The 15,724-nt window shown below is 35.0% G+C and overlaps 1 protein-coding gene across 6 annotated transcripts in view; it reads left to right on the top strand.

Annotated features, from left to right (window-relative positions):
- CDC14B (cell division cycle 14B) overlaps positions 1–15,724 on the top strand; it is a 127,005-nt gene that overhangs the window by 67,402 nt on the left and 43,879 nt on the right. For all 6 annotated transcript variants that reach the window (XM_018052485.1, XM_018052484.1, XM_018052488.1 and 3 more), the window contains exons 2-5: positions 669–759; positions 1,282–1,357; positions 3,284–3,376; positions 15,446–15,522. In XM_018052485.1, coding sequence (XP_017907974.1) covers positions 669–759; positions 1,282–1,357; positions 3,284–3,376; positions 15,446–15,522 — 337 coding nt within the window. The remainder of the gene's footprint in view (positions 1–668; positions 760–1,281; positions 1,358–3,283; positions 3,377–15,445; positions 15,523–15,724) is intronic.

Genomic DNA, 15,724 nt, shown 5'->3' with positions numbered 1-15,724 from the left:
CCTCATAGCAGCCTAACTTCATTTATGCAATGCAGGTTCATCTCTTACTTATCATACAGAAAACTTTCATTGCCTCTGTTATAATGGTAATTTGTCTGATTGTAAAAATCACTGCAGATGTAGTGGTTTCGGATAAAAAAAAAGTGACCCCCAAGAACACTGGATAACCAGGATTTGTTTTGTGTTCTGTAGCCGTAAAGATTAATTTTGAAGCAATTTTGAGAGCGTTGTCTTTCTGCTTAAAACATAGCTTCTTATTGAAATAACTTTTTAGGATGTCTTGAAAATATAGCGAAACATAGGGAGAATCATCAAGGCTGGTGGTCTAGCCATGAAATGCCTGCTGCCTTGCTGAAATTTTTAAATCTAGAATAGCTAATGTTTTGCAATGAGAGGTTCATCCAAAAATTGAGTTGTATCACTATGTGAAAAGTCGCTTACAGCTCTTGAAACTAATATTTGAAGGCAACTTCTCCTTTTTAAAAATTGCTTATTTATTATTACCCACCAAAATAGAACATTTTGAAGTTACCCACTGATACCCTTACCACAGGTAAAACATGCATGGAAAAGAAATTTTTTTACTTCATCTGAAAAGAGTTGCATCATGATATATGAAATGTTTTGAATAATGTGAAGGAAGGAACATTACAATTTTTCCATTTCAGATCGCCTTTGTTTTGCCATTCTCTTCAGCAGACCAAAGAGTTCATCAAATGTACATTATTTCAGCATAGATAATGAACTTGAATATGAAAAGTAAGTATTGCTTTTTAAAAGATTGTTAGTAACTTTTGTTTATTTTGAAAAATCTGAAGGTATGTTTATAAAACTGGAACATTGCAAATCTGTTGATTGTTAGTTGCAGCATGATGATTTTAATCCTTGGTAATAAAATAGATCCTTAGGAGGGGAAAAATCAAAAAGTGAAAGAATTCTCCTAAGTTTAACAATTTACATTTGAAATTATAATAGTTTACAGTATAATGAGATATAAACTAGTATAAAAAATGTGTGGAAAAATAGCCTTTTTTATTCAGAAAGTATTTTTATGTATTATTTGAGGTTAAATTGAAAGGTGGTGTAGCGCTTTTCGTGGTTTTTAATAGTCATCTTTTGCCAAGAGTATTTCTTCTGTTAGTCAATAACGTTTACGTTATATGACCTATAATAATTTGGTGTATACTTTCTTGCTTTGTTTTGGTCTCGTAGCTACAAAAAGGCAGTTATATTCAGAGCATCTGGAACATGCATACACATTTTCGTGTTTCATTTTTGCAGCTTCTACGCAGATTTTGGGCCACTCAATCTAGCAATGGTTTACAGATACTGCTGCAAGATAAATAAGAAATTAAAGGTAAAGTACTTTTTACTGAGGTTTCATTTAAGTAATCATTATTAGCCTGATCTTGTAGGGAGGAGGGGGAATCTATTTTTAAAAAGGCAATGCCATGTTTTTCACTACAGTGGTGTTTGGGACATACATGTGGTTTATTGTTTTATGAAGTCATAGTGTGTCTATTTGTTTTTCTAGAGTTTTGATGGAATGGTTTAAGTTTGGGTCATTTGATTCTGATTTGGATTGGTGATGTTTAGGTACTTGAAAAGCCAAAGTGGAAGTTGTTAATAAAGTGCATCTCTTATTGTCTGAGCTAATAGAACTGAAACTTAACAAGAGAAGCTTTCCTTCCTTTGGTCTTTGTTCTGTCTCCCTTCACTGTGATAGGGAATGTTAGGGGACTAAGAGAAATCAGGTCATCTGTTATTATACCTTGAAATCAGTTGTTATACCTTGAATCTCTCATGGTATTTTACTACTTGTGACTCTTTACTTGACCCTTCACACATATGATTAAGGAGTAGGGAAACAGGAGCAAACAGCATATATTTAAGATTCTATCACTAAATTATAAGAGCATGTTACTGTTGGTTTGAACTTAGACCTTATTCATTTATTTTTTTAAAAACTTTGAATTATTAGTTTTATAAAATAAAAAGTTTATATACTGCTATCAATTCCAAGAGTCACTGTAAATTCTCAAGTAGAGATACTGGATTTAGGGTTGGGTACCCTTTAAAAACAAGTTTATTCAGTTGATTATTTATTAGACTACTACACAGAAATAAAACTCATTGTCAACTAAAAATTATATTACATGAAAATTAATTAGTGAGTAAGGCAGGTGTTTTCTCCCTTGAACATCAGACTTAAAATTACACATCAGAAATACTTGGCCATCTAAGGACTTTTATACTTTGGGTCAGTGAAGATTATATTCATCCTTTTTTCAAAATTAAAAAATCATTAATATTTACTAGAACAACTTGTAGAGTATTGACCATCTAACCTGATTGAAACTTTGAATCCTGTGCAATTAATAGTGATAAAAATGTGTTGAGAATTTATAGTAAGAGTGTCTTATGCTTAGATTGCTTGAGGGCTGGTTGGGTTGTTGTTTTTTTTAAATCAACTTGGATCTCTTACTCTGTGTAAACAACTAAAGGAAAATTCATCATGTACACATTCATCATTGAAATACTCAAACACTGGCTCACAGAAGTGAAGGAATACTGTGCTTATTCAGCTGGATATGTCCTATTTCTTACCCTTAATTGAAACATTTCAACTCAAGTTAGTGAAGTACATGTAAGGAAGTATTAACAAATCATGTTGTTCCTTTGATTTTACTTTCTATATCGTTTTTATTTTAACTTAATCAAGAACAGAACATCCTAGCAACACCCCAGGAACAGCCCGTTTACGCTCTCCTGGTTATCTCTGTACCACCCTCCTCACTCCACTCTTCCTACCCCATTCACTATCCTGATTTCTAACAGAATTGAATTATTTTACCTATTTTTGTACCCTTTTCTTTTAATTTAAAGGTTTCAGGAATAGATTTTTGAAAAAAATCAGACAATAGGGAAAGGAAAGACGATCTCTTTCGCTGCCTTTTCCAGCTTTTATGTGTTCTTTCAGAGATAGTCTATACTTACAAAGTGCATCTGTTTGTATCTCCTCCTTTTAAAAAGATTGAAGTGTGGTTGATTTATGATATATTAGTTTCAGGTGTTTCCTCCCCCACTCTTTAATTGTATATTTGTTCTATTCCAAGAGCATGTCTTTTATGGGAATGTACATGGTATTTTTGAGTATCAATTTAAAAAGTCTTTCTGAATGCTTCAACATTGTGAGATCCCGAATTTATTTTAATCACAAAATAAAGTTTTTGAAAACTTGAAATTAGAAAGGAAATACTAGCAACTGTTTATCTTTATGCAGTCCATTACAATGATGAGGAAGAAAATTATACATTTTACTGGCCCTGATCAGAGAAAACAAGCAAATGCTGCTTTCCTTGTTGGATGTTATATGGTAAGTATTTAACTACTTTTCTAATATATTAGTGAAATCATGTACAACAGTGGTACTTGTAGTTGGCGTTTTGATATTACTTTTTTCTAAGACATCTTGATTTCTTGCCAGAAAGAACATCTTTGGCTTTATAAAAATTGACCAAGTGGGAAAGAAAGTCTATGGAGAGGGTAAGGGGTATATGGGAGATATCCATAACTTCTACTCAGTTTTGCTGTTCTGAACCTGAAACTGCCTTTTAAAAAGTCTATTTTAAAAAAAAGATCAACTACTGTGAATACCTTTTTAAGTGTTATGGCACTTAAGTTTAGAAAATAATGACCCAAAGCTATGTTTCTATTAAGTCATGATACATGTAGTAAAGTTATGAAAATAGAGTCAGGATTTCGATTGATTTATAAAAACAAAACCAAAATACAGAAAAAGTGTATCACATGTGGTTAGACTTCTTTATAATCTGAGCACAGGCAGTATTTCCCCCACTGAGGTATGATTCTGAACATCTCAAAGCATATAGCAGAAGGACATGGCATGTCAATATTCTAGGAGAATGGGTAACATACTGTGTAGATGATACACAGCATTGAGTGGGTGGGCTGTTTAGGTCCTTGGAAGACTATTTTGGAATAGCCAGTATTTCATAACTTATGAGTTTCATTTATTTGTAAATATCATGGAAAGTATTTGGTTATTTAGAGTCAGGTTTTGTTTAGTGCTTTCATTCATCTCTAGGAGTACCTAAGTGACAGATTTTCCTAAATAAGCCAAGAGGTCCTTCTGGAGTGGTGGTCTTCATGTTTTTGGCGGTGTGGAACCTAGCTGCTCTACTAAATGGGGAAAAATATCAAGTACTTACTCTAGATTAAAAAAAAGGGTTGGTGCTGGAGTTCTTGAGGTAAGTTGTTTCTTCCCCCAGGATGCTTCTGTCATGCTTTCACTTAAAACTATTTTTCTGACGTGTAGCTTGAAAATTTGGAATTTACAGTAATTAGACTGAAAAGTTCACGGTACTTGTTGAAATTGCACCTCAAAATAGTTGGATAGTTTTCTTTTCTATGTTTATGGTATATCATTAACAACAATGACTAAGGCCTTTTTGGGGTTTGTGTTTATTTATGTTCACAAAAGTAATCAAGAGAAGCGATTCTGAGATAACTAAGTTTTATTATCATCTCTGAATGTATGAAACACAGGTTGTAGATTATGTTTCTTAAAATTTGTTTTTTTTTTTTAAGCTTACCCAGATAAGGACTTATACTTTTTGGCTTTTGTCATCTTTCCTGATGTTTATTGTACTTAGCAGCAAAACTCCTGAGGGGTCAGTGCTGGTAGGGGGCTATGCAGGATCCCAAGAGAAAGAGAATGAAGAAGGTAGCTGTTTTAAGTGGGGTATTTGGTCCCATTACTTGGCTAATCACTGGGGAGAGGAACACCACAGATTAAATTGTGATAACTTTCCAGGAAAAAGAACACAGCCAGAATTCTTGGTGTTCATAAAGTATTAAAGGGAACCCTGAAGAAATGGCTTTTGGTGTAACAGTAAAAGTCTTTCTTGCCCAGGAAAAAAGTCTGGAATGGCTGAAGTTGTTTCATTTAAGAGAATGTTCTCCTGAGCAGAACACACAGCACTCTTCAGGGCTACTTCGGGGTCAGCCAGTCATCTCTCTCTGGTCAGATGAGATGATCTCTAAAATGGTGGGATCTTGAGTAGCCAGATATGGTGACTTCATCCCTTAGAGGGTAGCTGTGGGTATGTGGGAACCAAGGGTTGTCTTGGCAATAAAACACTTCATAATTGTATAAATAAGAAATCTTTTTAGATTTTTTGCTGCTTTTTTTTTTTTTTTTTTTTTAGCTAGTGAAAAAACTAGCTATGGATCAATACCCATTGGCCTATTGATTGAAAATGTGTTGGCATACTGGTTCCCAGTTTGGTGTTAGCCTTTTGACTTTGTTTATGGTTGTATTTTGGCATGTAGAAGTTTATTTTTCTACAGCTAATATGTTTTAGATTTAGAAATCCATCCAGGGTTTTACACTCCCAGGTTAGCACTGATTTAACTGGTTGGGAAAATGCCAGGTAAACAATTACACTTGAGTTCATTCCTCTGTTCAGTTAGAAGCCAGCTTGGCAGGAGGTTTATGGCTCTTGGCTGTAGCAAATGGCTTTGTAGCCATGACTGGCTGGCTCAAGTAGGAGATTGGGGCTATAATGATGCTAGGTGGGAAAACAGGAGAAAAACTTCTAAGAAAAGGAGATTTATTAATAGTAGCAAAGGAGTGTCAAGACATAAGTGTGGATACCCCAAGTAAATAAGTAAGTAAGTGGTATAGGTTTGATCTGATTGAAGACTATGGAGTTTTCCGATTAAAGATTTATAGAGATGAGTGAGAATTCCTTAAAAATTGCCTTCAGGTCTGATGACCTTTTCTGAAGTTGTTTGACGAATTTTGGAGATAATAAGGCTTTTTAATGACTGACTTAGAGGGTGGTGTAGTAATATTAACACAAAAGCAAAAAGTCTGGAGGAAGTATAGTCAGGAAGAAGTATTCTAAATGGACTGATTCTGTTTAAAAGGACTGACTGTCTTTTTATTAAACTGTGGGCCTCTGAAAGGAACCATTCTCCTTTCATCCTATGCAAAAGGACCTAATGGGGGGGGGGGGAGAGAGTGAAAGGATAAAGTTAGTAATTCTGTTTATTTTTTTTACCCTAACAACAGAAGCAGTTAGGCTTTACAAATACTTAAAATACTCAAATACTTAAAATAGGATTGACATGTCTGTACTTATATTTAGTCCTTTTGTCAGATGGTCGGGCACCATGTGTGGTGTAAGAAATAAGAGCGGCTTGACTTTTCACTGTGTTTCTAACTATTAAGTTTATGTGGCCTGGTAAATGGATTTGCCAGTTATCTGAAATATTAGAGTCTTGGATAACAAATTAGGGTAAAACTAAAAATCTTTCTGTATCAGTCACAATAAAAGAGTTGAGGGACATAAAAGATAGCTGAGTTTTGTGTGTTTTTTTTTTTTTTTTGAGAAAAGGATAATTTAATAATCATAGCATTTTACAAAATGATAAGTTTGCTGCCCTGTTGTGATAAGTCCGTGGCTGTTTCCTAGCCCGATTTTGGAGTGGTGGTACTTTAACATGTCATTTCAAGTAAGGATGAAATTCTAAGTGGAAAAGTAAATGCTTTTCAAAACAAATTCACTTTTGTGAGAGCATTTCGAAAATAAAAGTTTGAAACTTTGTCATTTTGTTATAAAAAATGTGTATAAATCCCATGTTCAGACCCTTGAGAAACTTAGAAAAATTTCTTTTAAAAGATACTTTTATCTTTATAAAAGCAGTGTATGTTCACCAGTATAATTTTATCACATGACTTTTTTTAGTCAGTGATCTGTTCTTTCATTTCAGTACATGTTGCATCATCTGTACACCCAGATTATATTTGTATTTCTCAATTAATCCAAAATGTCTATACCAATATCTAATTCAGGACCGTATATTGCATATGGTTGTTGTGTACTTAAATCTCTCTCACACATGGTCCTTTTTAACTAACATTGATTTTTTTTTTTTTTTAAAGAAACCAGACCTAGTTTCTTGTAGAAAGTTCCACCTTTTGAATTTCTCTGGTTTCTTCTTCGTGTTTTTTTTTTGTTGTTGTTGTTCTTTTTGTTTTATTTGTGGTATTTTTTAAACTTGTTTCTCCATTATTTGTATTTCTTGTGAACTGAAAGTTGTATCAATAGGTTTGCATTAGTGGTATATGTTATATCAATCAGAAACATAGAATACCTACATTACCATTAGTGATGCTGTGGCCACTGGATTAAATGCTAACCATCAAATCTCTTCAATATATTGTTTTGTCCTTATGATTTAAACATTCTGTGTGGGTTGATTTTGGAACTGTTTGTATATTCAGTTTCCTATCAACCATGCGTCTTGGTGTTTTAAACAATCAAATATGCTTGATTGAATCAATCATTTTACTAGGGTATCAATATAACATTTTTCTTTTATTTTTATTTATTTATTTATTTTTACTTTATTTTACTTTACAATACTGTATTGGTTTTGCCATACATTGACATGAATCCACCACAGGTGTACATGCGTTCCCAAACATGAAAGTATAACATTTTTCTAATTATTCATTCTTCTTTCGCTTATTAGCTGGCCTACTTTTATGGGAATTAAGCTTTCCCTCATTCAGTTGGGACTCTTTGGTTACCCTGAAACCAATTTTCTTACCAAGAAGGCAGAATGAATAGCCAGATCCCTTTAATAACCAGTTTTTGAAGTAAAGTATTACACTAATAGCCACAAAACAAAATTTTAAAACCAGCTTTAACAATATTTCAATAGATTTTTAACTCATTTGCTAAATATTTGAAAAATGTGCAGCACTATTCTAGCATCTGTTGATTGGCATTTAGGAAATTGGAAATTTACTAACCGAATGTACATCATTGCTGAGCAGGATTAAAAAACTAGTGTAATCAATCCTGCACTTGCATTTACACATCATGGTAAATGATATATAATATATTAAAGGAATTTGATTGTTGTTGTTCAGTCACTAAATTGTGTCCAACTCTGTCACCCCATCCATGGACTACGGCACTACAGGCTTCCCTGTTCTTCACCAACTCTGAGTCTGCTCAAACTCATGTCTGTTGAGTTGGTGATGCCATCTAACTCACCCTCTGTCTCCCCTTCTCCTGCCCTCAATCTTTCCCAGCATCAGAGTCTTTTCCAGTGAGTCAGCTCTTCGCATCAGGTGGCCAAAGGATTGGAGCTTCAGCTTCAATACGAGTCCTCCAATGAATATTCAGGGTTGATTTCCTTTAGGATTGACTGGCTTGATCTCCTTGCTGTCCAAGGGACTCTCAGGAGTCTTCTCCAGCACAGCAGTTCGAAAACATCAATTCTTTAGTGTTTGGCCTTCTTATGGTCCAACTGTCACACCTGTCTGTAGGTAACTACTTAAAAAAACCATAGGTTTGACTATACGGACGTTTGTCGGCAAAGTGATTCTCTGCTTTTTAATACGCTGTTTGTCATAGCTTTTCTTCCAAGGAGCAAGTGTCTTTTAATATCATGGCTGCAGTCAGCATCTGCAGTGATTTTGGAACCCAGGAAAACAAAGTTTGTCACTGTTTCCATTTTTTCCCCCATTTTGGATGCCATGATCTTACTTTTTTGAATGTTGAATTTTAAGCCAGCTATTTCATTCTCCTCTTTCACCTACATCAAGAGGCTCTTTAGGGATTTGACGATTAGCACCTAATCCAGTGGCCATTTTTTGCACCAGTAGTGATAATTTAGGCAGTCTCTTTTCTGATGTGATACAACATATACTAATGCACAAGCCTATTGATACAACTTTCAGTTCACAAGAAATACAAAGAATGGAGAAACAAATTTTAAAGACTATCTTTTTCAGTTACCATAGCCATTAATATCAAGAATTGAAATAGCTGAACTTGCACCTAGGCTTTTAAACCAAGATTTTAAAAAATTGAAGTGTATCAATCACATTAAAATTTATTAATATTTTAGTGAACACAGTTTTTAACATAATTACAATATAGAATGATTCATTTTAGAAATGTCACCTTTTCTATTTAGTTTCTTATGTGTATACTTTATAATAATAGTGGTATATTATTACACTGGAAGGAATAAACATTAATTTCTAGTTGCAAACAGCTGTTTGGAAGAGGCCATTGTAAAGGGTTTAGGGATTTCATTTCAGAAGTTGAAGGATTTAGGTTCAAATTGAGCTAGCTTTTAATTTCAGTCTGATAGACTATCTGGCACAAATTAAGCATGTCCTAAATGTAATTTTTTGTCTTTTTTTGGTTCTACCTACCATTATTACACCTTAAATCTGCTTTTTATATTAAAAAACAAAAATGATACCATTGTATTTTACTGGTTATCAGCTTTGGTTATATCTTACTGTCTCAACATTTATATTTTTATGCACATATACACTACTTAGCTCTTCCATAGGCTCAATGTACTTTTGAGAACTTGCCTGGGAAATGAACCATTGTTTCTAACATTTTCTGTGGTTAAAGCATCCTGAGTGTAAAATAAATGACACAAGCAAACTGTTGGTACATAATTTGCAAGTTTGCCCTTTTGTAATGTTTAATAGAGCTAATTATGATAACATACAGATTCCCTGTTCAAAATGTCACTGTCTCTTATTATATTTTTGTTTTAAGCAATTTTTAAGCCTTCAGAATGGTTTACTTGTAAACATTTATACCAAAAATTGTGATACTGATGAAATTCTAGGAATGTATTAATTCAGCCATCTGTGAGTAGAATCCTAAATTTCATTGAATTTGAGATTAACACTTGTAATAAGAGCTCCAGGGCTTAATTTGTTATTTAATGATGATCTTTTGAACCTGTCATCCATTTTTTCTTAATGATTTAATTATTTTGGACTCAGAAACTCAATGCTGGGTTAAGGTGGCTGCAAGGTGCAGGGATTAAATGAGAATTTAAAATAAGGCGAGCTGAGGGGAAAGTCTCTGAAAGCAGTGTGTGTGAATTCAGCTCAACAAACAGCAGTCTAGACAGGGTAACAGAGACTGGAAGACAGAACCAGATGGGTCTGCCGAAGTGTTCGTAAACACCTATCTCTGGGCAAGCACCCTTCCTGGGTATCTGTGAAAGGCAGGGCAAACAGCAGCCAGGCAGAGGGGGTGTGTGGTGCACCAGAGCCACAGAAGGGGGCCAGCGTGGCCCTGTGGCGGAGGAAGCTGGCTGTTGTCACCATCGCTCATCACAGCTTTACTTCCCTTTTCACCTTGCTGAGCCTAACTGATATTTCCGCTCTCTGTGAGACTTGCTAGGGGCTAGCATTTATGGTGTTTGCAAATCTGTGAGGCTTCTGTGCAAGTTTGGACCCCATTCTTGTTTTAGTACTTGTTTTACACAGTTTCTTATCTATAAATAAGGATTAAGAGTATGATCCAGGGTGAGCAGTTAACACCAGGGGTTAAAAAGTAATAGCTTGCCAGCTTTAGGTAACCCACAGAGTATTTATAATGCGTAGTTTGTTTTTGCTGATGTTTAAAATTTAGGTGTTTTTATTTTAAAAATTTGGGATTTTTGCTTTGTCTCAAAAAAAGTCCCTGCTACTCACATAGAATATATCCATTTACCCTTATAGCCAAGGCAAATTCCTACATATTTGTTAGTTGTCTGGCCATGGTAGAGATGTGTTTGCTATGCCAAAGTTCCAGTTTCCTTTTATCTAAATTGAACATCATTATACCAACCTACTGTACATACAAATTAAAGTAATTTGAGAGGTTAAAACTATATTGAAATGTAAGGCCATCCCATTTTTTCTTTTTAGAGTGATTTGGGATTTTCTTTTTTTAACTAGTATTTGTTAACTAGCAGGAACTGTGACAGTTATTTACTTTTTTAAATCACATAAATTGCTTGTTGCAGATAATCTTTTCCTTGTTCAACTTTTTTTAGTCAGCAGTTGAATCTTTAAACCTGTTTCCAGTTTGCATTGATTTATGAAAATTGTATGTTAATCCGGATAGTGATTTTTTTAAAAAAGATCATCAAGTTCTTGGCATTGGAATGACTGTGTCATCTGGCTGATGTGGAAATAATTAAATACAAGAAACGTTGTGACATTTCTCAGTGAGAAATAATTGAAAATAGTTTACTGGTTTATTGGGCTGCTACATTTATTGTTGGAATTTAAATACCCTTTGTTATGATTAACTCAGATGACTTGGTTTTTTAAACTCTGCCAAAGGCTTCTCTAAGTATATATATATAAGGCTTTTCTAAACTTAAAAATGTTCTGTGGGAAAATAGAAATGAGAAGTACCTGTCTAAACAACTGTGCTTTATTACTTGAGACCTGAACTGTCAGAATTAAAACTATAAATGATCTTTTTCTTTCAGTCCACTAATTTGTCCATTGCTACTTGAGCCTCTCCCAGTATTTGAAACGTAGATCAGCAATCCAAAATCAGAAGTTTTCAGAGAGGCTGGTTTAGGTAGATGGTAATTTTTTAAATGCGGGCAGTGAAAGTCATAGAAATGGCTACAGTATTGTTCAGCAAAAAATAAAACAAACCAAAAAACCCCCACAGTATACAAAACCATGCTTTTCGTGTATCATGAAAAGCACTACTGACTTCCTAAGTATTTTCTACCCCAATATTTTATTTTTCTGGTGAGATTGCCTTTTGCTCCTTTAGAGACATTGCTTACCCTGGAGAGAGAGAACAGGTTTTTTTTTACTTACGTTTCCTAAGCCGTGGGGCTTCTTTACCATTACATTTCTTTACTTGCCACATTAAAAAAAAAATTTAGCCACTTTCAACAAACTGAAATGATCAGCTGGTAATAGTTTATTGCTTTACTTACTGTATTATCTCTTGGGTACTGTACGACTATGCCAACACTTAGTGGCTTAAAATAACAGCTGATCTCTCTAACGGTTCCTGTGGGGAATGTATTTAAAAGTGGCTGTCTTGGGTGTGTCTGCTTCTGGATTCAGCTGGGCTGTAGTCATCTGAAGGCATGACTGGAGTTAGAGAGGATCCACTGCTTAGATGACCCGGTTTACATGACCAGCAACTAGCACTGGTTATTGCCAAAGGTCCTCAGATCCTTGCCGTGTGGGCTGCCCTCACAAATAACAGCTTGATTTGCTTCGAATGAGGAGTCCTAAAGAAAGCACGGTAAAAGCCACATTCTTATGGTCTAGCCTCAGAAGTCACATTCTACCGTTAAATCCATCTGAGCCCCCAGGGAAGCCAGCCACTGTTTACAGAGTGGTGACCTGTTCATTAAGGATGAAAACATCAGGAGGTGAATATTGTTGGGGCTGTCTTGGAAGTTAGCTATTACAGTTGTTTAATATATTGATATTTTCTATTTTGGGATAGCAACGTTCAGTTAGGGTGATCATTCTATGTATATAGCTTTTCATGAAAATACACCAAAAGAATTTGATAAGCGTATAGCTTCCAAATTGCTGGGAATACAGTGATGCATCGTAAAATTGGATTGATTTAGAGTTTACTAATTTGAGAATTTAGGTTAATATAGGAGCCATTTTAAGGATTCTTCTCAAGAACAAATTAATGATAATTTTATTTGGGAAGGGCTTTTGACTAGGGAAGTGGGTATAGAATTAAGAATTATAGATTGTTAGAAAACATTTCTTTGATTGTTACATGTTTAGTCCTATGGAGCGGCTATAACAAAATACCAGAGACTGGGGAGGCTTATAAATAACAGAAGTTTCTTTCTTACAGTTTTGGAGGCTGAGAGTCCAAGATCTGGCTGACAGCATAGTCCAATGAGTGCTCTTACATGGTGGAAAGGCCTAGGGGTCTCTCTGAAGTCCCTTTTATAAGACATTAATCCCATTCTTGAGGGCTTCACTCGACCATCTCAAAGCCCACATCTAATACTACTATCACTTTTGGGAAGTTAGGTTTTAAACATGAATTTTAGATAGGACACAAACATTCAGATGATAGCATTATGTAACAAACTTACTCTGAATCTGTAAATTTCCTTCAGCTGATCTCGTTGTACCTAAAGTCTGTGTTTAAAAATTTCATCACTAGCAGTTTACGTTTTTTATTTCCATAGGAAAAAATGTTACATTGTTTTTGGGTTCCTTGAACTGAATTTGTATTCACAATTATTTAATGTATTAGAGGCTGTTTTTGTTTTGAAAGTTAGAAGGAAATAATACCATTGCAATTTTAGTAACCAAAGAAACCAAGGAACTACTGTTTTGAGTTGGAGGAATTATCTTTAACCAGTGCTTAAGGAAAATTTTATATGATTTGAGAGAAGGTTGTATTAGAAATGTATATATATGCAAATACATAAGTGAATCAAATCTTATTCTTACCCTCACTGACCCCCCAAAAAAGATTTAAAAGACTTTTTTTCTTAAAGTAATATATTAGATAAATATAAAATGTTGAATGTGATTATAGATGATTTTGATTAATTAATTCGTGGTAGTTTTCAACCTTCTATGAGTCAGTATTGCTGTTCTTGAAGATTTGTCTGAAACTTGATAAGAAAGCATTCCTTTGTTTTTGGGATTGATTGTTCTTTGTGGGTTTACATGCTGCTATAGATAAATACGTGTTAGAAGATTCTGTGTAGTTGATCATAGTTCTGTATTATTTTTAGAGTAAATGGGGTAAAATCATTTTTAGAAACAGGATAGACATTTCCATTTATAAGTCTTAAAACAAAATTGATAAAATGCCATCTGGAACCTGACTAGTTTAAGATACATCCTTCTCTAAGTTTCAGAGATTCTTGCTGGATTTTTTATTTTTATAATTATTCTTAATCCAGTGATGTTTTTATATTTATACCAATGTGTTTTATCAATTATTTTAAAGTTTCCTAACTATTATAAGTGAATTTAAGTTCAGCAAATTAAGCATCAAATCAGAGTCCATACATGATTTATGCATGTGGAGTTACAATGTAACGTAAGACTTGGATTCTCACTTAAGAACATTCACAATTTGGTAGAAGAAACAGCTCATTTATATAAATCTAAGTAATGGAGATTTAAAAAATTTGTAGTTAGATCCTTTTGTGATTTATTTTTACTAGTCAAAATTCAAAGTGTATTTTACCCCAGAGTAGGCTTTAGAATTGAATTGAACTTGGGTGATAAAATGTATGCCACATCTGATGCTTGTGGCCTCTCTCACCCCTTGTCTCTATATATGGGTGGAAAATGCCCTGCTGGAAGATTCTGAGTTGGAAAAAGACGTGCCTTTGGATAGAATGAGGGTCAGAAGTCCTAGGCAAGTTTACCTGGGGCTGTGGTGTGTCTTATTTAAAGGGATACCAGTGGAGCAGGTGAGGAAGAGGAGGAGAGAATGAAGCTAGTAAAATACTTCTGTAGTACTGGAAATGAGGAAAGGCATGGAGCAACAGCTATAAACTGAGAGAAAAGGACTGCAGACCTGAAATCATATATATGGTCCATAAACGTCAGGGCAGAAAACCAGATACTTTAGAAATGCAAAGAGGTCCATCGACTGTGGCCCTCAAATGCTAAAAAATCTACTTGAAGTATTCTACCAGTTGAAAACGGAAGCATGATGTAGCTCTGAAGATAAAAGAAGCAAATGACGACAATAGTAAACAAATGAAGTTTCATAGGAAACCTGTACAATATCGTAAGTCGTTAAATCTAAATGGACGGAGTTAATCAGCATCTTTGTTCCTCTCATCCGCCTCGCAGTCCCAGTCCCAATCCATCCTCTACTGCCATCGCCCACATTCTTCTTTAATATCGTTTGAGTATTTTAGAAGGGAGGTGAGGTAAAAGCGTGTGCTTAGTCTAACATTTTGATTTATAAAATCTGTTCTTAAAATGCTACTTCTGGGCTTCCCTGATGGCTCAGTGGTGAAGAATCCACTTGCCCATGCAGGAGACATGGGTTCAACCCGTGATCCAGGAAGATCCCAGATGCCACGGAGCCAGTAAACCTGTGTGCCACAACTATTGAGCCTGTGTGCTCGGGCCCGGGAGCCACAAATACTGAGTCTACATGCTGCAAATAGTGAAGCCCACGCACCCTGGAGCCCGTGCCCCACAACAAGAGAGGTCACCGCAATAAGAAGCCCACACAATGCAACTAGAGAGTAGCTCCCAGTCTTCAGAACTAGAAAAAAGCCTGAGCGCAGCAGTGAAGACCCAGCACAGCCAAAAAATTTAAAAAAATTTTTTAATGCTACACTTCTCAACACAAAAGGTTGTAAAAAGTTGTTGGTTAGGGCTCTTATTGCAAGCAACAGAAACCAGCTATGCCAGCAGATCTGAACAAAAGAGAAATTCACTGAGAGGATACTGAGTGACTCGTAGGATCCTTGGGAAAGCTAGGGAACCAGGCTCAGTTGATTGGCTAAAAATTGTACAAAACTTAGTTCTCAGTGACAGTACTATATCTTTATTTAGAAGTAAATTGCCTTTTTCTTCTCTCTTCAAATGTAGGTTATATATTTGGGGAAAACTCCAGAAGACGCATATAGAATATTAATGTTTGGAGATGCAGCCTATATTCCTTTCAGGTAAATATAAGAACATTATGGTAGATTCATTTAATCAGGCCCTTGCCAGAAATACTGTGGTATGGTTGTTTCTGAAGAAAGAAAACCTGATAATCATTTTGGGGTGGGTGCAAATAACAGCATAGGTCTAGGCTGAGTAACAGTGACACTACTGATGTTTTGATGGGGTCGGGGGGATTGTTGTATGTACTGTAGGATGTTT

This window comes from Capra hircus, chromosome 8 (assembly GCF_001704415.2).
Source record: "Capra hircus breed San Clemente chromosome 8, ASM170441v1, whole genome shotgun sequence".
In the NCBI taxonomy this organism is placed as follows: domain Eukaryota; kingdom Metazoa; phylum Chordata; class Mammalia; order Artiodactyla; family Bovidae; genus Capra; species Capra hircus.
This window is presented reverse-complemented; position numbering and strand designations above follow the sequence as displayed.